General features: G+C 45.7%; 2 protein-coding genes across 2 annotated transcripts; one reads left to right on the top strand and one right to left on the bottom strand.

The window, feature by feature from the left end:
* Positions 1-7100: 7100 nt before the first annotated feature.
* On the bottom strand, positions 7101-7597 carry LOC142786814 (dynein light chain roadblock-type 1-like). The gene has a single exon (XM_075884482.1). The coding sequence runs from the start codon at positions 7462-7464 to the stop codon at positions 7105-7107; it is 360 nt and encodes a 119-aa protein (XP_075740597.1). The 5' UTR covers positions 7465-7597; the 3' UTR covers positions 7101-7104.
* A 5890-nt stretch (positions 7598-13487) lies between these two features.
* Positions 13488-22210, top strand: LOC119172287 (uncharacterized). The gene is made up of 3 exons (XM_037423337.2): positions 13488-13617; positions 17854-19054; positions 21640-22210. Exons 2-3 carry the CDS (start codon positions 17865-17867, stop codon positions 21899-21901), a joined length of 1452 nt encoding a protein of 483 aa, XP_037279234.2. The 5' UTR covers positions 13488-13617; positions 17854-17864; the 3' UTR covers positions 21902-22210.
* The last annotated feature ends 336 nt before the right edge of the window (positions 22211-22546 follow it).

Genomic DNA, 22546 nt, shown 5'->3' with positions numbered 1-22546 from the left:
TATAGTTGCTGAGTGAGTCGTGCTGCAAATTTTAAGCTCCCGGGTTTTGGACTAGGTAATTGGAGAAAAATGTGGCAGAACACTAGCTGAAGTTTACGTTAATGCGAGAGTAAGCGTCGAATGGGTATTGATAAATGTCAGTTGAGACTTGGAGAAATGGTTTGTATTTTGTTACGCCGCATTTTTTGTATAGCACAAAAACTGAAATAAGAATACAATGAACAACAGTGAGATAAATTATGCAAGTACTTGTAACCAGCAAACACACTAAATAAAACTCTTATTGACCGCGTAATTCAGTCTCAACTAAACGTTCAGTTTAATTTTACTTAAGTCAAAACTGAACGCAGCCGACAGTTTCTACAACTTTCTACAACATGACCTTGATCGTTTATGTAATATTTACATACATAAATGGAGTTATCAATGCTTATTCGAATACAGCATGCCAGCGTTAGTTCAAATAATGGCAACAGTTACTATTTGAAGCCATAGTTCACGTGTCTGTTTTATGGAAGTGCGCACTTGATTTTCTTCTTCATTGACTTGTGAACTAACTGACATCAATGGTGAAATTTCGTATGATGTGTTGTTTTCCAGACGCCAAAAGGCTTCAGTATAAGGGAGGAATTTTTTTTCTATGATTTGAAGCATGCAGCGTGTTTTCGCGCTCAACGCTGTACAGCACCGACAGCAACAACCATTATATAAAGAACCTTGTTTTTTTTTCCTCATTTGTCGCTTTTTAGCATCTTTTCTACCGCAAGATCATCGCCATCTGAAGCTTTATTTACATGGTGTGTGATTCGAATCACTTTTTTGCTTTTGAATAGTGCGTTTAGACATTTGTCTTACATTTTCGTTCCAGACGTCTCCAAAAACGGCTTGTTCAGATTGGCGCAACACCTTTTCATGGGGTCTCGGACATCGCAATAGCGACTCCAATGATGACAAATTTTTCTCTTTCTATTAAAGGTCTCAACACCCACCGCATGCTTGTAACGCTTATGTAATGAAGTGACAGTAATTAAATCACCTTATGGCACATTTAGTTTGCCAGTTCATAGGTCAGAGTGGATGTCATAAGATGGTGAGCAGTGGCTCACGGCGATGATGTTAACACCAGACACTGTCAATTGCCCGTCGGCTCTGATGCCACCTGGTCGTACCTATATAACCATGTAAAATAGGGACCAGTTTACGCAAATGTCTGGCTTCTTCCTATCGAATATTCCAGGAGCCTTGCACGTCTTACTTCTTCGTATTGAACACTCCAAGAGCATTGCAACTACGGTCATGCTACCAAAGAAACTTAGCAGTGAGCGACCGCCCCCTTAAAGGCCCAGTCCGGCATTCGACCTCTGTCAGTCATTGATGTGGAGTCCTTTGATATAACGTCCTTTTATAGGCCTTCAATAGATACCTAAAACATTCGGTAACTTTGTTGGTTTTCCAGTGTAACCCTTGACGTTCGCTTACAATTTCAGAAATTCAAAATGTTACGAGAAGCAAACCCACTTGGTGCCTAATACGGTGGCCACAGCGTGAGATGCTCTGACCCCATTAATTTTAGCAGCATTGTTATTCTTTAGGGTTTGTTGTAATAAAAGTGTATATTTGTAATGAAGTAATCGTTATTCGTGGCACCGCATTTACGGATCACGACAATCTGTACATTTCTTTGTAATAAATGCATGTTTTACATTAAGAGCCCACAAAAGTCAAGTTTGTGTTTGACGCATGATATGCTTGAGTTGCATGTGGTGCCAAATTAGAGGACATTAAACAGTTCTTGTTATAGTTTGGAAAATCTTTTAATAATCACAACAAGCGACTTACCGGTGATACTATTTTCTGTAGAATTTTATCAAAACACGCATATCAAAATAATAATAATTGTGGAGGTGTTATGTTATAAAACCACGATATGGTTGCGAGAGACTCTGGAGTGTAGGGCTGTGGAACTTTCGACTACCTGGTGCTAGTTAACGTGCACCTAAATCTAAGCTGCATCTAAGCTATAGAACAACTGCATCTTACCAGTACTGACCTACGGAGCAGAAACCTGGAGGTCTAGAAAGAGGGTTCAACCTAAATTGAGGACATGCCAGCGATAGAAAGGAATCTGATAGGTGTAACCTCAAGGACAAGAAAAGAGCAAAGTGGGTCAGGGAACAAACGGGGGTTAAGGCTAGCATAGTTGAAATCATGAAGAAATAACGGACATGGACCGGGCTCGTAGCGCGAAGGCAGATTAGCCGCTCGTCGAAACGGGTAACCAACTGGATTCGAAGAGAAAGCAATCGCTTAAAAGGGAAAACGAAAATTGGGTGGGCAGATGAAATCAATAAGTTTGCTGGTAGAACGTGGCAGCACAAAGCAAATGACCAGGCTGATTGGCCCAACATGAGAGAGTCCTTGCCTTACAGTGTTCTTAGTCAGGTTGATGATGATGATGAAATATAAGCACATGAGCTTCTAGCATCAAAATGTGCCTGGGATTCCACGCCGTGACCTCGAACCCACGATCAAACGAAGACAATATTAGCCAAGTAAGACTTAGATGAGTGTTTTCATCTTGGCCAAAATGCATAAGAATTCCTGATCAATAATGTAGATCTTTGGCATGCAGCCATTGGATCCAAATATAAATTATGAACATAGAATAAAACATTGTCATCCTGAGATGGTGGCAGCAATTTATTTGTCTAATTAACTTGTAAGAAGAAAAAAAAACGCCATGGCTGCGTGGAACACGCAGCACAATCACAGTGGAAGCTAGAAGAGTGGCCTTCCAGAGGCTTTTCTAAGCACTCTTTTGAAAACTGCTACAAGGACACTTGCTGGTTACCGATTACGCCATAAATATTCCTAATTTTTTTTAACGGGAGAATGCAGCAGCATTCCGCAGCAGCATTGCCGGTATACAACATGCGATATATGCAGACAATATTACGGTATGGACAACCACAGGCAGCCTAGCAGATAAAGAAGTTAGGTTACAACAGGCACCTAGCACCATTGAAGAGTACGCAAGGATACGTGGTCTTTAGTGCTCAGCCGAAAAGTCAGAGCTTATTCGCTTCACGAAGAGAAAAGCACGGAGGATCGACCCGAATCTAAAGCTGGAAGTCAAGCTCGACGGAAATGTCATTCCAGAGAAAGATACCGTACGCATACCAGGAATGTGGCTTCAAGCTAATGAGAGATGTTTGTACACTCTAAATCAACTCAAAACATTAGTACAGCAGATCTCACACATGATCTCGCGAATAACAAACAATAATAAAGGCATGAGAGAACAAGGTACCCTAAAATTGGTCAGAAGCCTCGTCATCAGTCGCATTACATGCTCGCTTTCGTATCAAATTATGAACAGGGAAGAGAAGGAAAAAAGCAAACCAAATAACTAGAAAGGCCCACAAGACAGCCCTGAGATTACCGCGGAATACTTCAAACGACAAGCTACTGGCGCTTGGTCTTCATAACAGAAATGAAGAATTATCCGAGGCCCAGTTACTAGCACAAGAAAATCGTCTTCTCCAGACCCCAACGGGCAGAGCAGTCCTAACAAAACTAGGGCGTGATACTTTATTATAAACACACCAAGAAACTAAAGTAGTACCAAGCGAATTTAGAGAATGGTACACCGTGTTGCCAATACCAAGCAACATGGATCCTACTCTGCATGCTGGAAGAAGAAAGGCAAGGGCTGACAACATTGACAAAATGACAAGATTTCTGAACACGGCCAGATTCACTGACGCTGCGCCTTATCAGGCCAATGCAAAGAGATATGTGTGTGTAGTCACCGACCATAGAGGGAAAATTACAGCCTGCGCTTCAATAGATCAGGCGTCGACAACACAAGCAGAAGAGGTTGCCATAGCACTCGCAATAAAAGAGGGATGGACGCGAAACGCTCCATTAACCATCATTACAGATTCGCAAAAAGGTTGCAGAAACTATCTAAAGGGTGAAATCGGAGCACAGGCACTCCGTATGCTGGTTGGGACAGGATGGGACCCCACAGTAAAATACGTACAGGCTGTGATTTGGGCACCGGGGCACAGGGGCGTGACAGGGAACCTGCGCGCGGACGAGGCGGCTCGAGGTTTCACAAATCACAAAGCCACTCAAGACAACGCAAGTGATGACCCTACACCCCTGGACCCTTGTTTTGCAACGATATTAAAGTACTGCAGAGAAAATAGGCAGCTGTATCCACGTCCTGATAGCAAGCTCAGCGCTGCGGAGGCAACAGCGCTAAGAAGAATACAGACTAACACTTACATAAACCTGCACACTCTTCACCTGATCTACCCCACGGCGTACAGAGATATATGCCCGTGGTGTGGAGCCACCCCAACACTCTTTCACATCACGTGGGAGTGTGCAGAGCGCGACGAAGAACACGACACCACTGGCACGTGGGAGGAATGGGAGGCGCTGCTGTCTAGCCCAGCCCTAGTGGATCAGCTGTGACTGATCCACAGAGATGAACGGATGGCCGCGCCAGTGGGGCCCTAGAATAGGGGCACCACCCTGCCAGATAGACTTCGCTCTCCACCCCGTATATTCCTCGGGGCACTAGAGTTCAAGCCTGTCTAGATTATGTATATAATAAAGTTTTCTACTACTACTATGCTTGCGCAATTATAACGCGGGATTTTTTGTCCTCCTTCGAAGGCGCATACATGTTGGTGCATCAGTTCCACTACAGTATCTGCATCTTACACCATGGCCTCCTCTCAGCGTTTCTTAGCGTTCACTGTTGTCAGTTGTCTGCAACAGTACAATATAAGTGTAGTAGAGTTCCAAAGCATTTACTACGAACACTTAAATGAGCGTTTGGCGCACGCAAAATGGTGATTTATGTGATATAGTAGAATGTCCGGATTACATGTCCCGGACAGACGTTTTATTTCGTCATCACGAAAAATATTTCAATGCAACCAATATAGAAAGCGTTTCCCATTTATTTTTATTTTGTGCCGCCAATAGAATGCAGTCATATAAATTAAACCCATTCACCTTGTGTAAGTGTTATTGTTCAGCCCAGGGGAAGACACATGGCGTCAGAACGTGGGGCCTCGAAGGTTTGGAACCCAGCGCAACTAAGACAACTTATTTGTTTTATGCCAGCGTTTCTTTTACGGCACTTCGTAATACTACCTGGAAGAATGACGGACACACACTCTTCCCGTTCAGTCGGCGTAGAAATGCCTACACAGTTAGTTCTCACACTTCATGCTGTCAGCAGCCGAGTCATGAGCGCACCTTTTGCTTGTACAGCCAGATCTGCTGTGTGGAAAGGTCGTGTCAAGAGCTGACACACAGAACTGGTACGGGAACCTGTGGCGTCGGTAGCGTCCCCTGTGAGCTGCACATGTACTGTGTGTGCGCATGCTTGTAAATTGTTGTAGTAGATGTCATAGTGCTACGGCGCACGTGATTGCATGGTAGCCAATGACGTGGGCATGCGTGTTCGTTGTGTGTATTGTGAATCAACGGCCGCTGGTCAGTCGAGTGATTGTATGAACTTCGGCGAATACGGGACTCACTGCTTCATGTCGCGGGCTGCGCTGGCGCTCGTCGCACCTCGCTCCAGTGTCTATTCACGGGTCGTTGGCTGCCACGCGCCGGCCATAGAAATAACGACAAAGATGGAATGGTTCTATGCAGCGGTTCCAGCCTCCTCAAGGAAAGCGCGTGAGATCCCGTGAATACCGCCTCTTTCTCTCGTCACTGACGCGTCTGGCGTCGCGAGGTCTAGCGCTCTTTCTGTGCGGACTCTTTCCAGATTCAACCTAGACCACGGAGAAAGAATAGACAGGAAGAGAAACCCGACGTGGCTCTCTTTGAGCCTCTTCAGACCTTTCTAGAGCAAAATGTTTTAGGCCCACCTCAACGCAGCCGACGGCAGTGACTGGAAAGGCGCGTGACCGTCTGCACTAGTCGGCATGCTGGATGGGAAGAACCACGCAAGACGTCACAGCTACAGAACTAAAGGAAACCCAACACGTTTTAAGCAATGCGGCGTCTGCACCGGCGTCTGCAACTTATTCATCGACTTTGGCCGTTGAACAGGGCGGCGTCCTGATGCAGCGAGATATCCGCCGCAGACGAGGACGCCATGGCGTTACTTTGTGTTTGCAGGAACAGCAGGGTGGCAACTTAAAGCCGCAAACGTCATAGGGGGCCTTGATACCGTTCAGAACAAGGTTTCGGGGTGACTTCCTGGCTCAAACGTGTGACCGATTCGGAAGCAGATGGCATCATGCACTCTAACGGCGAAATTGTCCAGCCCAGTGTTAGGGTTGCAACGCGTAACGCTTGGGAATATTTCGGAACGGTGTGCCACTAGACCGCCCCTGTCTGGCGTGTGTCCTCGAAGGGAGTCGTCGATCTCGTCCAGAACATCAGGCCTCTGCACAAGTGGAATTCAAGCTCATTAGAGTTACCTTGCGATCATTCTGCGGCTAATTATGCATGATGTGTTGTTGTGCGAGTACCGCTTATGGGATGCCCGAACTTGCCGTCATCGAAGAAGAACGACTATTTGGGCTAGTTGGTTTGAATTATTGTTGTCCTCTTTGCTTTCCTTGCCTCGCCTTTCGTTTCATTTTTCTTCTAGCACCTTCGTGCTCGCGCTGCAGCCCTTATTATCATGAATTGCCGTCATCGCCAATGCTCGTGCTCTTCCTGGTTTCATCGATCGGGGCAGCGGGGGGGGGGGTCATGATGTGTGCCAATGGCGTCACATGTCGCGGCGTAACGGCACACGTGATTGAATTGTAGCAAACCACGAGTGAACGCATTTTCGTTGTATGTAACATGAATAAATGGCCGCTGGTCGGTCCAGTCGTTCCTTTGACTTCGGCAAGTACGGTACTCACTGCTTCATGTCGCGTCTCGCTCCAATGTTGAGGCACGGGCCGTCGGCTGCCGCCCGCCGACGCTGCAGAACCCAAGTCAGCATTAACTTTTAGAAGTTGCAAGAACTTAGAGCTCACCCATTTCTCTGGAAACTTTAAACGTGAGAAAGCTTGGAGCATTTATAGCAAGTAAAACTAAGAAATTGTTGCAGGCAACGTTAACACTTTATTGAGTAGCCTCTGCGGGTGGATCCAAGGTTTTGGTGATTGCTATGAGCATGTACTTTTTGCTTGGAGTGACAAGGATCTCACGGTCTCCACTCTTCATCTTGAAGAACGAGGGCCTCGGTCCCGTGCCACTGTCGTTGGCTTCCCGGCAGATACCCGCCGCCATCTGCGCGTACCGCGTGGTCTCCTCGGCATCCTCGAGTGTCGACTTGATGACCGCCCCGTCGGCCGTGGTGGCTATCACTCCCAAAACTCTGTCTTGGCCATGTAGAGACGCGAAGATGTCCTCAACTTTGTCGCCCGGGTCGCCCCTGTCCTTGCCCTTTGTATTGGTGGTGACGCGGTGGCGTGACGTCATGACTGTTGAGGTTGTCTTGCAGGCACAAATAGTAGTGAAGCACACCACCGGTTACGCGCGCAGGCCCTCGCTGAATCGTTGCAGTACTCCTTGATAGATCCGCAGCTCTCAGAGACGTGGCCGCTTTGTGACGCTGTCCTTGCTCACGATTGCGATGATGCTTGCCGAAACGAAGCTCGCGATCACGATGGTGATGTCGATGTGCAGCGTGGTGGCAGATAGAAAAAGTACCAGTGTAAAAGGGAAGCGCCGCAACGTGATACGGGTATTTCATGTCCCTCTCAAGTTTTATTTTCGATAGGCGAAATACAGACAAAACATAGGCATGTATTTCGTTGAGTATTGCTCCCACTTAATACGACTGACAATTGTAGATGAAGAAGCCTAATATGTGGAGCAAGCAAGAAAAACCGTGAAATAAGTCTAAAGTAAATCAATCTGACACGGTATTCCAAGACTATCTATTGCTAAACATTTTGACATCGTGGACACGTTGTTTTATACAGCATGCAAGGCACCACTCGTTTTATGGCCGATGTGCTATTATGGTTTGCACCAAGTTAGAAGAGTCCCTCAATCAATCCACCTATGAATATGCTAAAAATCATATAATTGATTCTTGACCAAAACCTTTCAGTTCATATGAGCCACGGTAGAGGCATCATCATCACCATCATCATCAACGCATTTGTGAGCGCTTACGGTTTCGTTTTGTAAACAAACTTTATTAATTTAGTAGATATCACCGACATTGCAATCAGGCAAAGTCTGGAAGGGTGGGCCCGTTCAGAAACACTCTTGGAATTCAACTTTCTTTTTGACTTGCCACCACCTTCAATGCAGCATAAACGTGTTTCAAACGCGTTGCTTTAGGTGGTTCCAAAACAGCACAAATGTGTTGCAAAGGTGCCGTATTGAAGGTGGTTGCAAGTGAAGTTCAAGTCAATGGGCGTTTTTGAATACGGGGTTTCCTTCGTACTCAGAAACACTTTTTTGACTTGAACTTGACTTGCCCCCGCCTTCAATGCAGTACAAAAATATTTCGAAGGCGCGGTCTTTGTACGGTGCCAAGTATTCGCAACTTGGAGGTAATGTGGCGCCGCTGAGCGATGGCGGCCAGTAGCTCTCTTGAGATGATTAAAGTTTTGAAGTTGCTTTTAACAGCAGACGCTGCTGCTTGTTTTCACGCGTTTGCGGGCGTTTTTTAACGTTGCGAACAGTCTGGATATTGCCGTAACCCTTTGAGTTTCTCAAGTTAAACGGAAAGTAGAAAGAAAAAGAAAAGGTGAACTGACTTTACTGCGAGCTTCGACGATCTGGGCTTGCGTGCGTTTCACCACGTCTGTAGTAGACAGTTTTAGTTGAGCGTCCACTAAAGGTACGGCCTGCAGGGTGCGTGCGCACAGCTGCTGTGGATGGCCAACTAGAACATGCAATTATTATAGAGAACATGCATGCTATTCGCTTCGACTAGCGTTAAGAGCACCTACATGGGAGGACACAGGCGAGGTGATTTTTACTACAGCTCCTTGGGGAAATATGCAAAAGTGCGCGAGTTAGCAAACCGGAGCGCCTTTTTAACTACACAGGGTCACGGGGATGGACACTACTGAATTAATTTCCGTTGATGCGCACTTTCGCCGATTTCGGGTGAGGACGTACGTCTGCGGCGGCGTGTCTATGACATCTGCAGAGAGATAACATTTCTATTATGTACTTAGAGTTCAGTTTATAGGAATCTGTTACGGCATGACTGCCGTATTTTAAAACGAAGTTGAGACACCAAGTGAGACACGGAGGTGAGACGCCGCTCAGCAGCCTTGTACATTCTCTGTCGTCAAGACTGTGAATGCACGCAAGCGCCAGAACGGCACATTACTGTAAGGTCCCTAGATGAAACAAGGCACCTTAACTTACTGTACTATAGAGTGCCCTCTGGCGCACGGCGCCGCCGAAGAACACGCAATCGTAGTCTCTCCTTCCGTATGTGTGTCGTAAATTCTTTTTAAGGCCGATAGTCCTTCTTGGGGACCTTCTGTCTGTCTGTCTGTCTGTCTGTCTGTCTGTCTGTCTGTCTGTCTGTCTGTCTGTCTGTCTGTCTGTCTGTCTGTCTGTCTGTCTGTCTGTCTGTCTGTCTGTCTGTCTGTCTGTCCACTCTTAACGGCAACGAATACTTGAAACGGCTGACCCCATCCGCAGCGCCACCAATGTTGCTCAAGATTCAGCGCTTATACTTGTGCGATTGTCAAATAAAAACCAATTATCGCGCATATCTGAGGCACCATAACAACACGTATATATTCTGTATGTTCGACTTCTACTAGAAAAGGCATACATAAGTTATTCTAAGGACCGTAGCGTTTATCACGTGGCGCAGATCATGTAACGCTCGCACGAAAAGGGAAGTGTTTTCAACGCTTTGCTAAGTCGAGATGGTGGTGGCACCTACCCGTCGCCTTGCGTTCTACACCTTATCACCTCTTGAAGGGGCGCGCACACTCCTCTCAGAGCCACGCACTTCGTTTTCCAAGAAAACTGTCAGATGGTGCTCACGTCTCACGTGTGACGTGAGACGTGACGTCCGCCTCCGCTTCACACTCGAGGCACTCTAACGCAGTGCCTCCAGAATTCCATTCACCGATTTTCTTGCGCAGAACATCAAATAAATGTTTTGTTCACGCTCTCCACACGCAAGACTATCGTATTTCGACGAAATTTGTAGATTAACACGCAAATACGGGGCCAACTTTTTTTCTACAAGTAACGCCCTCTAGTGTCGTACCGTTTGTATTTCTAGCGTATAATACAACTACCGCCCTCTGTGGCTGGCTCAAGAATTAACGAGGGATGGTTACCCACAATGGGAACGCGCAAGCCATGCCATAAGGAGTTTCGCCCCCCAAAAGAACTGAAGGGCTAGTGAAAGGTGCAGCCGTGATCCTTGTGGAGAGGAAAGTTGAGTTGAACGAACTTTATTTGTTCAACGATTGTTGCTGTGTTCGGAGCTAGGCTTCCAGGGACACATCGTGCGAAGAACATCTTCCAAGGTCCTCGGCAACGGCCCTGGCCCGCTGGAACCTCAGTCACTGCGTTTCAAAGCTCCTCTATTCGCACCACTATCATGTTGGTTCTAGTTCACTTTAGTGCTAAGGCAGCACAAACGCGTTTCACACGCACCGCCTTCAGGTGGTGGTAAGTTTCTGGTTCAAGTTAAGGAGCATTTTTGAAAACGTCGTTAACTGCAGCACTTCAAGAAGTTCTGCTTAGTAACGTACCTCAGTCATAGCAAAAAAATTGCCCGAAAATTTTGTGCAGAAACAAGCGATTTGATTCGGCCTAGATGAGCAGTGTTCTCATAGCATTCGAAAACTACCCACCTAAATAGCGTATTTGGCATCACCCCCCAGCACGCATAGTAACTATTGCTGCGCAAAAAGAAGAGGCTTCTCACAACGCTGGCATGTCGAGCGCCACGTGCGTTAGAGTGGACCAGAACGGTACAAGTACACTCTACCCGCGTCCTTGCAGGCGTTCCATCTCGATGGTGTCTGGGATAAGACAGACGGAAACACTGCGTCCATCATATATTTAAATAGCTTTAGCGTCAAAAGAAAAAACTCACACGAGCTATACTTTATCTCACCTCTATGGTACAGTGGTAAATTGTAACTGTGATTCAGCACTACCAAGGCAACGGGGTGTAACAAAGCCATACGCTTTCGCCGCAAAACATAGTCCCTGATATAAGTGCCTTAAAGTTTGCGGGATTGGCAAGAATAGGCGTTTTATTGGTGTGTGTTACGTCACATCAATAAGCAATGTATTTATTCTTCTTCGCAGTTATTTCGTACGCATTTAACTATTTGTGTCGGTAACTGCCGGTGGCCGGGCTTACAAATCAACAAGGCAGCACCCCTGCAGATGTGATCGCCCACTTTAATACAAATTTAATCTTGCCAACGCCCACTGCACCGACAGCAATAAATAAACGCTGAAATCAGCTATTGATTTGTTTAATTTTACTCAGATGATAAAACATCAGGTACGTTTTCTAGATATTAGCGAGATATGCTGCTTGCTTAGTCGCACCTGCTAAGCCTGTAACGCACCGAGGCAGGGCTCGGGCTGCGATGCCAGACCAAGAACGCTGCATCTCCAAATACCGGATGTGCAGCCTCGTATGTCGTTCCGTGCGCGTCGGATCATCCTTCGGTGGAGACGAGAAGGCGAGCGTTGCCGCGGGAAACGCGAAGAAACGCGTCGACGGTGAAGCTGACATACGAGAGCCACAGACAGCGTCGGTGAGAAACAGCGACCATCCGTGTTCTCCGTGTAATGAGTTGAGCGTTTCGACTCAAGCACGGTTTTTTTTTTATGCGAAGCAGTTCTCGGCGAACTTCGGTGACTTTGAACGTATCTATATATCTATCTGGTACATGTGAAACTTGCGAAACAGCCACGAGCGCATTATGAACGTAGTATGTAGTCATGTTCTTACATGACACGCATGTCATGACTATCATGTCTGCACCAGTCATATACCTTCGTCTTCGGTTCGCATCATTTAATACGAAATTTGGTATATGTGAAGCAAGCAAAACGGCCGCGAGCGCATCAGGAGCGTGGCATGTAATCATGTTCTTACATGACATGCATAACATGATTTCCACGTTAGGGTCCTTCATTTGTGTTCGCCGAGCAGTCATGTCACCCCATACCAGCTTTGCAGTATGTCATGAGAACGATATCACCGCAACAGCAGCAAGATCATGAATTGTAAATGACATTCATGACATACATATCACGATTTTCATGTTACGACTAGTCAGTTCTGCTCGTCATACAGTCATGTTATGTCATACCAATTTTGATATTGAGGCAATTATCGAAGCGGTGAGGAGAGCTAAAAGTTGTAGATAGATAGATAGATAGATAGATAGATAGATAGATAGATAGATAGATAGATAGATAGATAGATAGATAGATAGATAGATAGATAGATAGATAGATAGATAGATAGATAGATAGATAGATAGATAGATAGATAGATAGATAGATAGATAGATACGTTCAAAGTCGTTGAAGTTTGCGAAGAAATGCTTCGAAAAAAAAAGAAGGAAAGAAGATGGGGTATGAACCAAAGTGTGGTCTCCTTTTTTGGACACAATTTCATGAATCCACCATAAATTAAAGCCAATGAGTGGATAAGGGACATTATTCCTACAGTTTTATTGTATTATTGCAGTTATGAAGTAAGTGGAAATATATTAGAGTGTACGAAAAAAAACAACAACTTTCGCACGCCGGTGGAAACAAGACCCACGACCTTCGAATTACGTGTACGATGCTCAACTATTTCAGTAGCGGGGCCAGCCATTCTATCGTAAATTTAATCGGGCGTTTCTCTACGTGGTAACCTGCGGGTGTTCGATGGCGCATAATGCAGAGAGTGTTGAACTCACTGCGCATGCTCGCAGTCGGTCGCAGCAGCAGCATGCACAGCATAGATGTCGCACACCCTCCGATTCAACCGGCGGCCACGTTCGCGTCACAGCACGTCTCTTGCACGAGAAACGGCAGTAAAAATGCGAGCTTCCACCACCGGTGCCCTCTTGCACGGCCGACGTCCAGGCTACGTGAGAGGCCGAGCTGCGTTTCTACACACCTGCGCTGCTTCGCTAGCACTTTCTCGTGCACGAACCTCCTCCTGTGCGGCGCCATCCGGCCGCCCAGACTCTCCCGCCAGTATCGTGTTACCGAACCCCATCGGCACATAAGGCCGGCAGCTTGGACGACGAAGAAGCGCTCGCCACTGCTTATCGACGCCGGTGCAAGCCGATTTACTCGTCAAAATAGAACCACGAGGTCGCAGGTCTCTCGGTGCATCTGAGTGGGACGACTAGGACGCCACCTATTGGTCTCCCGGTCCCAACGCTGCCGTTCACGTGCATCAACGCTGAAGCGAACAAACTGGAGAGAGAGAGACAGAAACAGCTTATCTAGGCTATCGTCATGGCAACGGCTTCACCTTGTACAGAGCAGCCGGTATCTACGTAGAGAGCAAAGATCGCAAGCCGTTATCGCGAACTGTGGAGCCAACGCCTTCTGGCCAGTCTCGGCTAGTCTTAGCAGTTGCGACCGGTTCTGCTTCAGGTAAGAGTGCACGTCGTTTTTCGCTCATCCTTAACGAAGACTACCACGTAAATATGGTTAGGTTTTAAAGCGCTCTCCGCGCCACGATGCGTGAATGACGTTCGCGGCAAAATTTCCGGCGCAACTGCCACGTTAATTAAAATAAGGTATAACCGGAAGCGAAGACTATGAAAACTACCCATTTATGCGTGTCATATGTTGTGTAAATTAAAATTAGAGATGACAGTATCGAATTTTATTGTAACGTGTTTATCGGACATTTATCCAATTTCGTTTTGATAGATGTGGCGTTATCTCGGCAGCGACATTATGGTCTCACCAACCCAAGAGTCAAACGGTCCCACCAACTCAACGGTCATAACTTTGCGTTTCACTGAGCTACAAATAAAAAAAATGTATATAAAAACCAAAATATCATAATCAGCCGCGCTTCTATTCAATACCACCGGAGGTACTCGACGGTTACGTCATCCTATTAAGTCTGAATATCTTAGGAAATAAGGGTGGTTTTAGGTTTCAGAGATCACAGGGCTCTGTTCGATTTGTTGATGTACACGTAACTTTATTAACAAAAACTTTCTGCTTATTAGTGCTCGTTAACCACTTTTTCTAAACACATTACTGCTGGTGAACTTCTCGAGAAAATGAATTTCATTTGTGTGCAAGCGGATTATTAAAGGTATAGAAAAGAACTTAGGCGTTTTTCTTACTATACACAAAAAAGACGTGTTGTCATTCGCAAATATACTTATTACCGTTGTGTTATATTTGATGTATTAACCGCTAGCTTGTACGTGTTTGTCTGGCATAGATGCTAGGAATACAGTGCTGATAAGGCGCTCAGTGAGTCACCCCATGTTTGCGCGAACAGATGCATTAGTTACGGGGGTGGGAGGTGCACAATAGACACTGTCTGTTGGTCCACATGGCCAGGCTGATAATGCTCTTCTATAGTGAGTGCTACTAATGTTACGTAGACTAGAAAGTAATGATTTGGTGGCCTTGGGGAAACAGCTGAATCTTTTTCAAATGATGATTTGAGAAGACAGTGCGATTGCTGTCATAGATTTATTTACTCAGATGGCATACTGGTTTTTTTTAGCCTGAATAGGTTACGAAAACGACGGTTTCTAAACAAAACTTGACACTGATACTCGGTTTATTTGTGGGGATTAAGGAATGACACCGACATCGCAGTAAAACCTTCAATGCTTGTAATATGAGCAAATGAAGATTTTTTGCTTGGTGTCCTTAGAGTGATGTTGCAGTTCCCGACTAAGGCCAGTGTTCACTCAATATGTTCGAAAAGCATGGTAGATTATCAAGTAGACTCGATGTAACAGATGAATAGCTATTCATATCGAAACAATTTTAACGTACACGAGAACGTTTCAATCATGTAGTAGCTGGAACGCATTATTTTTTTAAAAAGTACAGCTCAACCAACTAAACTGCGGGTAATAATAAAAGCTTATTTTTCTTCCTCATCCGCTAACCTTTATTATAGAGGCATTCCAAGACAACGTTTTATCACTGTCACTAAACATAATTAACTGAATACGTTGATGCCTGATGTAGAGAAAGTGGTTGCTCTATTACCAGGAAGAAAAGGAATGTTATATGACATCAGTATTTGAAATTTAATTTCGGCAACTGGAATAAGTAGGCTAAATCAAAATTAAGTTTGCAGCTTCTGAATATCTCTATGTACAGGTTATGCATCGATATTTAAATTATTTCGTAAGTAGGATCACCTTGGGGAAAGGACGGTTTCCGTTATGCAGTTATAAATCTTAGCAGTCACTGAAATTCCAGCTGTTACCACAGCTACAGAAAGAGACCTGCCTTTATTTGCGTTATATGCTTTTTCCATGGTCTTATTATTTTAAAGTAGGTACCAGTTGTTCAAGTCTAGTAACAATGAAATACCATCGGCAGTTTTATCAATCAAGTAATATGGAGTGTTAACGGTACCAGCTTCTCTAATTCCTAGGTTCGGATGGCACGCTGGCTTATGAACTAACCGATTCATACATTTCGCCCTAGTTTGGTGCTTCTATGCGAATGTAACTAAAGCACCACTTCTAAAACCAGATTTTAGAGGACAGCGACCAAGAGCAGTGTGGTAACATATATCTGGTTTTTCTGCAGATACTGTCACGTGTACTTTTAAATCAAACGTAGCTTAGGCGGCGGAAGAAGTTCGATCAAATTAACTTCCCAATTTCGCTCATTCGTTGGCTGACAGGCCATCTTGCCTAGTCTAAGTATCGCAATATAATAAACGTAGCCGGAAGCCCAGCCTTTGACCTCGTGCAGAAGTATATCTAATTGTAAAACCATATCCGGTGAAGGCATTCTAGCGCTTGCACTGTTTGCTTGAAGTGGTTGTACGTGTAGAACTCCTTATCGCCTTTTCTTTTATGCCGGTGCATTTGCAACAGCGCCCAGCTTGTTCAAATTCAATGTTAAGCTACTTCAGCCCAGCTACTAGGTTTAGCAGTTGGTAGAACGTGCAGGTGACGTTTTTACTGCCTAGGTTGTCTTGAGGCCTTTCGCCTGTATGTGGCAAGTATCACTTGCCGCCTCGTACTCTTAATGATGAGGCTCGACCAACGCATCGTTAAAGTGTGACTCAAGAAATTCTGTCATTCAGGCCTTACCTTCGTCTTCGCTTATCGCTGCAGAGCTTCCCGGAGTCCCACCTGTAATGGTCAAAAGAGGCGTGTGAGAAACGCTGCTTTCGTTTACCATTACGTGCGCCATGGCAAAAATGAAACTTCAATTGCAATTTCTTAAGTGTTGAACACTTTGCCAAGATTACGGGGTAGGAATCATTTTGCGAAAGATCTTCGTGGTTTGGCTTAGATCCAGGGTGTAGCTAGTGTAGCTACCATACTGAAGGGTCTATCCAATGCGGTAATGTGTCAAGCATTTGTTGGTAGCTTTTGATTAAGCAACCGAATTCTGTATCAGTGTAAACTCTTGGAGAGACGGAGGTGTCTTGCTTTACTGCATCTTACTCTAATGCGTAGTCATGTTTTGTTTAGGTATCTATAGAAAAGTGTGCATCTGTACATACGTTACAGAGTGAAAGAGTTGCCAGAAGCGGTCGTCGCACAATGTGCGCCACTGTAAATGCCGAAAAAAAGTAACTCTGAACTAGGGCTACAAAAGAAGACAGTACGATTGCCCCAACAAATATTCATAATATAGAGGCTAAACAATTGCCTGTGTCGCCTGCTGTTGGCTAAATGATACACGATGTACGCGGGTGTTGCCAATAAGTTAATGACCCAATTAAAAATATAACCTAAGCTATAATTGACTATTATCCAGTAGAAAGTTGTGTGGCAACTTTTTAAAATGCAAACATTGTTTGTTATTTTGGTGTTTACAGCAATACATTCACACATATAGAAATTTCATCAGAACGCCAGTCTATGGACATAAGGAGAAAGTTCACCTTCCTCGTCACTTTTAGCCGTTCTCCCGAATACATTGAGACACGGCAGCTGCAAGGGCTTGACGAATGATGTCCTGCTAGAAGTTTGACTCTGGACTGGGGAAAAGAGCCTCCGACGATTTTAGTGTGTGGGAGTTATAGTTCTGAGTCAGACGTGTTCATATGATGTGAGCCAAATTTATTGCTTCCTCACAAAATTTGGGCCGTGAATTTAATACTTCTGGATTCCATCTGCTGTAGAGTAGGAGGTTGACAGTCTTATAAAAATATCAGGCACAGTTGTGCCCCATCATGTTGGCTGCTTAAAACAATCTCCACAAGAAATTCTGAAAGTAAATAAATAATAAATAAATAAATGTTCTTGTTACCAGACATCCGACATGCTGTAGCCAGCGGCACAGTTTTATATTTCCGTAATGTCAAAGATGAAGTACCGTGACAGTATAGGGCTCATTTTTATCAAATAGCTGACACATATTACCTGCATACATTTTTAACTTTTGTTTTTTCTTCCTGTACGAAGGCTGAGCTTCAGTGGCTGCATTGTACCGATTAATACTGAAAATAAGGTCGTGGGTTAGATTCCTCTCACGATGATCCAATGCTATGACTGCAGAAGGCAAAAGCACTTATGATCCGCACGTTAAAAGTCTATTAAAAATATAGGTATGTCAAAATTCCCTCGGAAACATGTCTAAAGAGCTAGTCCTTCAAAGCCAGTTTTTAATTGTTATGGAGTCTTAAGCTATGTGCAATATTCTTTTGTGCAGGCTTGCTCATTATGGTCCCCAAAAGAACATATACAGCATTGCTTCTAGTACTGTTTGCCAACAGTGTACGGTGCAACCTACTCGGTGGTTTCTTCTCTGGTAACGGCAGCCAAGTCCACGCTGAAGTTCACGGAACGAATGACACCATTCAGGCTAATCTTCCAATAACCACTCCCACACATCTATGTCAGCTTCACAGTTGCGGCTGCTACTCTGACGCCATCCCGAAAACAATCGACTGTTCCTACAAACACATCCCTTCACTGAACCGGCTAGCCTTACCCAACCACGTCCTTGAAATCAATTTGGCGGGAAACGACCTGAAGAGCGTGTTGGACACTTATTTCTACACGGCACCCGGTGTTCACGTGCTTGACTTGTCTCACAACCACATACAGTTCATCGCATTCACGGCCTTGCAGATGTTTGGAGAACTGAACCGGCTCACACTGTCTCACAATCGTCTCGCGTCTCTCGAGGAAGAGGTCTTCTCTCATCTCGGTAAGCTCCAGTCCCTCGACCTCAGCCACAATAGGCTGACTACGTTGTATCCCCGGATCTTCGACCACCTCGGTAACCTCACCGAGTTGAACCTGGCCTACAACAGCCTCACAGAATTCAACGGCAACGCGCTCGCACCGCTCACCTCACTGAACAAGCTGATCCTTCAGAGCACCGCTCTCAAGGAGCTCAGGCAGACGGACTTTGACGGCCTGACCAACCTCAAGTGGCTCGACCTCAGCGGAAATGGGTTTGAAGAGGTGCCGTTCAATGGCCTCCACCGGATGAGCCTGCTGCGTCACCTGGATCTGAGCAGGAATCCCATCACGACCATCAAACCTTACAGCTTTTACAACCTAACCTCTCTCAGGAGCCTCTTCCTGAAATACATGGTGGATCTGACGACGATCGAGGCCCACGCATTCAGTGACGTCACGAGTCTCAAGAGCATAGATCTCAGCTTCTGTAAGAGGCTGTCAAGCATCGACAGCAGGGCGTTCACCTACAACGGCTCTGACGCTAGAATTGACCTGGACGAATTTTACGCTCGCCAGACGGGGCTGAAGACCCTGCCCGCGAACCTTCTACGCTGGGAGTATGTCACCAAGGTGGACTTTGCTGAAAATGATTGGAAGTGTGACTGCAAGCTCGAGTGGATGCCGCATGTCGTGAAAAGAGACGTCATCGACGCCAAGCTGAGGTGAGATATCCGTTCTTTTCCCTCTCCACTCTCGCTCAGAACCGTACGCCTCGATCCTTTTCACAGCGTACTGAATACGTAACGCTAGCCTTCATTATGCATATGGTGTGCGAATGTCAGATGAGCCTTCCCTTCCTCCGAACCCTTCTCCTACTACAGAGGCATGGGAAGCAGTCCTACTCCATTGCTCAGGGCGGGAGGCTCAAAGAGCTCTAGTCTGACGGGCGCGGGTAGCAGCCTTACCCAGTGGGGTCCCAGAATAAGATCCCTTTCTGTGTAAAGGGCCTTTAGGGGCCTCCAGGCTCTCCAAGGGTAACAGTTCTTGTCACACACACATGGCGCCGCGCGAGCTCTCATCCACCGAATGCGTCATTCACCGCCCTTCGCAACCCAAGATGAATGAGTGAGAGAATATGGTCTCCCCTTTTCCTGACTATGCAATAGACAGAATGGTTACCTTCAAAGAGAGAGAAAAAAAAGAGAAGAAAGGAAGCCAGAGAGGTTAACCAGATGCTAGGATGCCTTCAGAGAAAGCCTAACGTACTACTAGTGCCAGGCCCGACTTAAATACTCACCACCGCAGAAACTAGGTCAAGCATTGTTCACTTATAAAAACATGGGAAAAGATTCCGACCTCTATGAAGCATTTCGTGGAAGCTTAACATTGCACACCATGCGCAGTTGAGCCCTCCCTCACCGCCAAGTTTACCAATAAATTTTCCGCTCGTGAATAATCTATAGTATAATATTCATGTATAGGGTTTAGAACACATGAGAGCAACTGGGCTTGATATAATCCAGGATAACTGGGCACAGACCCAGTTATCCTGGATAAGCACCAAAATATATATGCATACTTTAGTGTAGCACGTTGTCGGTGTGGTTAGGCGAAGTGTATCTCACAGGAGTAGCACTCAATCTGGTAACATTAGTTCTTAATGCACCTCCTTCACCATCAATTACTTTTCATTACCCCGACAGTATATCTGCAATACGCATACAATGACGCTCACAGTATAACGCGATTTGAAGGTTATTTCCAGTGCGAGCTTCAATCATGAATGCATGGTTCTCAAAGGAAAATAATAAGGAGCTCATTTCTGCCTGCCTAATCTGGCGACACGGCTAAGCTCTTTGTAGAGGATGGGAGAAGGGGATAAAACGAATAACATAAAGCCGCACAGCAGTGATAGTAAGGAAAGAAAGGAAAGATGGGTTGAAATCCGAGCATAAGGTTAACTAATTATACACTAGAGGGAACTGTGGTGCTAGTGTCTATGAGAGCTGCAACGCATGGTGCTTCAGCGAGCATTTGAATTATAGGCAGCTACATGGATTTGCCAAGTCTTCGTACTTTTTCAAATTCTTCGCATGGCTTGAAGCTGCTCCGTCACGAAACAACAATTAGCAAATGTTTAGAAGTTGCGGCTTAGCCACCTTAATCTTTTAGGCTTACCATTTCAAATCTGGTTGTGAAGTTCAAAAGTGTCTGTTCCTTATTTCAAACAAGGCCAAACCAGCAATAAATGAGACCACAAGTGTGATTCGCCTCCAGCAGTTTCGAAGACTAGGTAAATCCGTGTACGGACACTTTTACGGATATATGTTTTTATCTTCATACCGTCATTCCCATGGTCACTGAACGATTGCAGCGTCAGAGTCCCCTCTGCTTAATTTTAGCAAACTCTATGACGGACGCTACGCACGCAGCTCGTCGTCTTTAGTACATGACCTGGGCGCGGTCTTGTGGGGCGCTGCAACATGGAGGCCAAGGGGAGGAAAGAGGCGAACATTATCTGGACGCGCTGTCGGTATAAGTGCCTACATCTGGTCAGCACACATCAACAGTATATATGCTATGAGGGGAGTTTTCACCTAGTAAAAACAAGAAGGTGATGAACACGCCCCTTTCTCAAGTGTTACTTTGGGCGACCCCCCCCCCCCCCCTAAAATTAGTGGCTGGACCCACCCCTGTCTGGAACAACAACATCCTGGCACTATACAGAGTTTCTCGGCGTGGTTCTTCCACCTCCTTCGTAAGATAGCCCCATCTCACGCCAGCGTGTGGCATGAGGATGCTCAACCTGCGCGGCGTGGTGGCATCATACACAAGGCAAAGCGCCCCGGAATCAGACCACATACTGACAGGAAGCAATGGCGTGTATGCGTACGAGTGAATGGTATGATGTGGTGTTGTAGGGTGAGCCCTTCCGAACATGGACTGTGCGTATTTCAAGATTGTAGCTAATATCAACTCCAACCATTCGATGGGCTTCTGCGGGAATCGATCTTATGCTTACATCTACTCTCCATTATGGCAGAGCATGTCATCTATTTACAGGTTATTTTCCGCAGCGAAAAAAGAAAGAATAGAATACTATGCGTAGAGGTCCCACAAAAAAGGGACTTGGACTTGACGAAACGTTTGCAGCCCCTGTATTCGTGTATAGGGCACTTATTCGGTATTTTCTCGTTTTTTTTCTTTGTTCTTAGTTTGTACCCCAAACTTACCATTAAGCTACATACCAGCTCACCGAACATTACACTTTCCTAAAATGTAAGTATGCGGTATCGTTCTTCGGCAGGTGTGGCAGCCCTAAAGAACTGGAGGGCCGTCTCATCGCCAAGCTGAGCAGCGCCGACATGCCATGCGCCGAGAGCGTCGCAGTGGAGCATCCTGGCTGGCAGGAGATCAACATCGCCATGCGCGTCGCTCTCGGTCTCCTCATCACCGTCACCGTCGTGCTGGCCATCATCATCGCCACGCTCCTTTACTACAAGATACGCGCCAAGCCGCACGTCTACCTCAGCCTGAAGCAGAGGCTCGGGTACAGCACCGAGGAGTAGCCTCTCGCCTGCCAGAGGACTACACTAGTGAGAACTCGTGTCTGAACAGTCGAGGCGGGATCGAGCTTGCAGCTCCACTTCACTATGGACTTCCGAGAAACGATGAATCTAACTGTGTTACTGCGTCTCCTCAACATTCGGAGAAGTCTTACTTTTGGCGCAGAATCTATGATTTCCTTCCCCGCTAGAGATATGAAAAGCACATGTTTTGTAGTCGGTTACAGCATAAGAAAAAAAAAAAACATGCCAGCTCCAACCACAGTTACCGCTGTCTCTCTTACAAAGAATATGCATGAGTGCTCTATCCAATAGCGTGTACTGTTTATTGTGACGTGAAGCACATCAAGAGTGTTTCAGATAGCTGATTCTACCAGACAGACACAACTTCGTGCTGCTATATTTAGGTCGGAAACTTCAACGTCCTCGTAAACTTCACCAGAGATAGAGATGGCTGCTCAACAAAGCGCCATGTGAGGTACTAACGATGAATTGTTTTGTGTCAATATGCGAAGTATTTACATCAGCCGAAAAATAGTACTTGAGGTTGGAGTGAAAACCAGTGAACACGACTGTGTTTCACAGGTGAATGGCTTGTAAGCTGTAGTTCTGCGGGCGGAGCGAACATTGTCTTTCAGGTTGTAACCG

The sequence above is a fragment of the Rhipicephalus microplus genome, unplaced genomic scaffold, assembly GCF_043290135.1.
Source record: "Rhipicephalus microplus isolate Deutch F79 unplaced genomic scaffold, USDA_Rmic scaffold_32, whole genome shotgun sequence".
NCBI lineage: Eukaryota > Metazoa > Arthropoda > Arachnida > Ixodida > Ixodidae > Rhipicephalus > Rhipicephalus microplus.
Note: the sequence above shows the minus strand (reverse complement) of the source record. Positions and strands in the feature narration are given on the sequence as shown.

What these genes read in the sequence shown, in the direction of transcription:
- LOC119172287 (XM_037423337.2), top strand. Translation starts at nt 17,865, where the DNA reads ATGGTCCCCAAAAGAACATATACAGCATTGCTTCTAGTACTGTTTGCC. An exon ending in GTCATCGACGCCAAGCTGAG is followed by an intron (nt 19,055 to 21,639) that starts GTGAGATATCCG and finishes GTTCTTCGGCAG; the next exon opens with GTGTGGCAGCCCTAAAGAAC.
- LOC142786814 (XM_075884482.1), bottom strand. Translation starts at nt 7,464, where the DNA reads ATGACGTCACGCCACCGCGTCACCACCAATACAAAGGGCAAGGACAGG.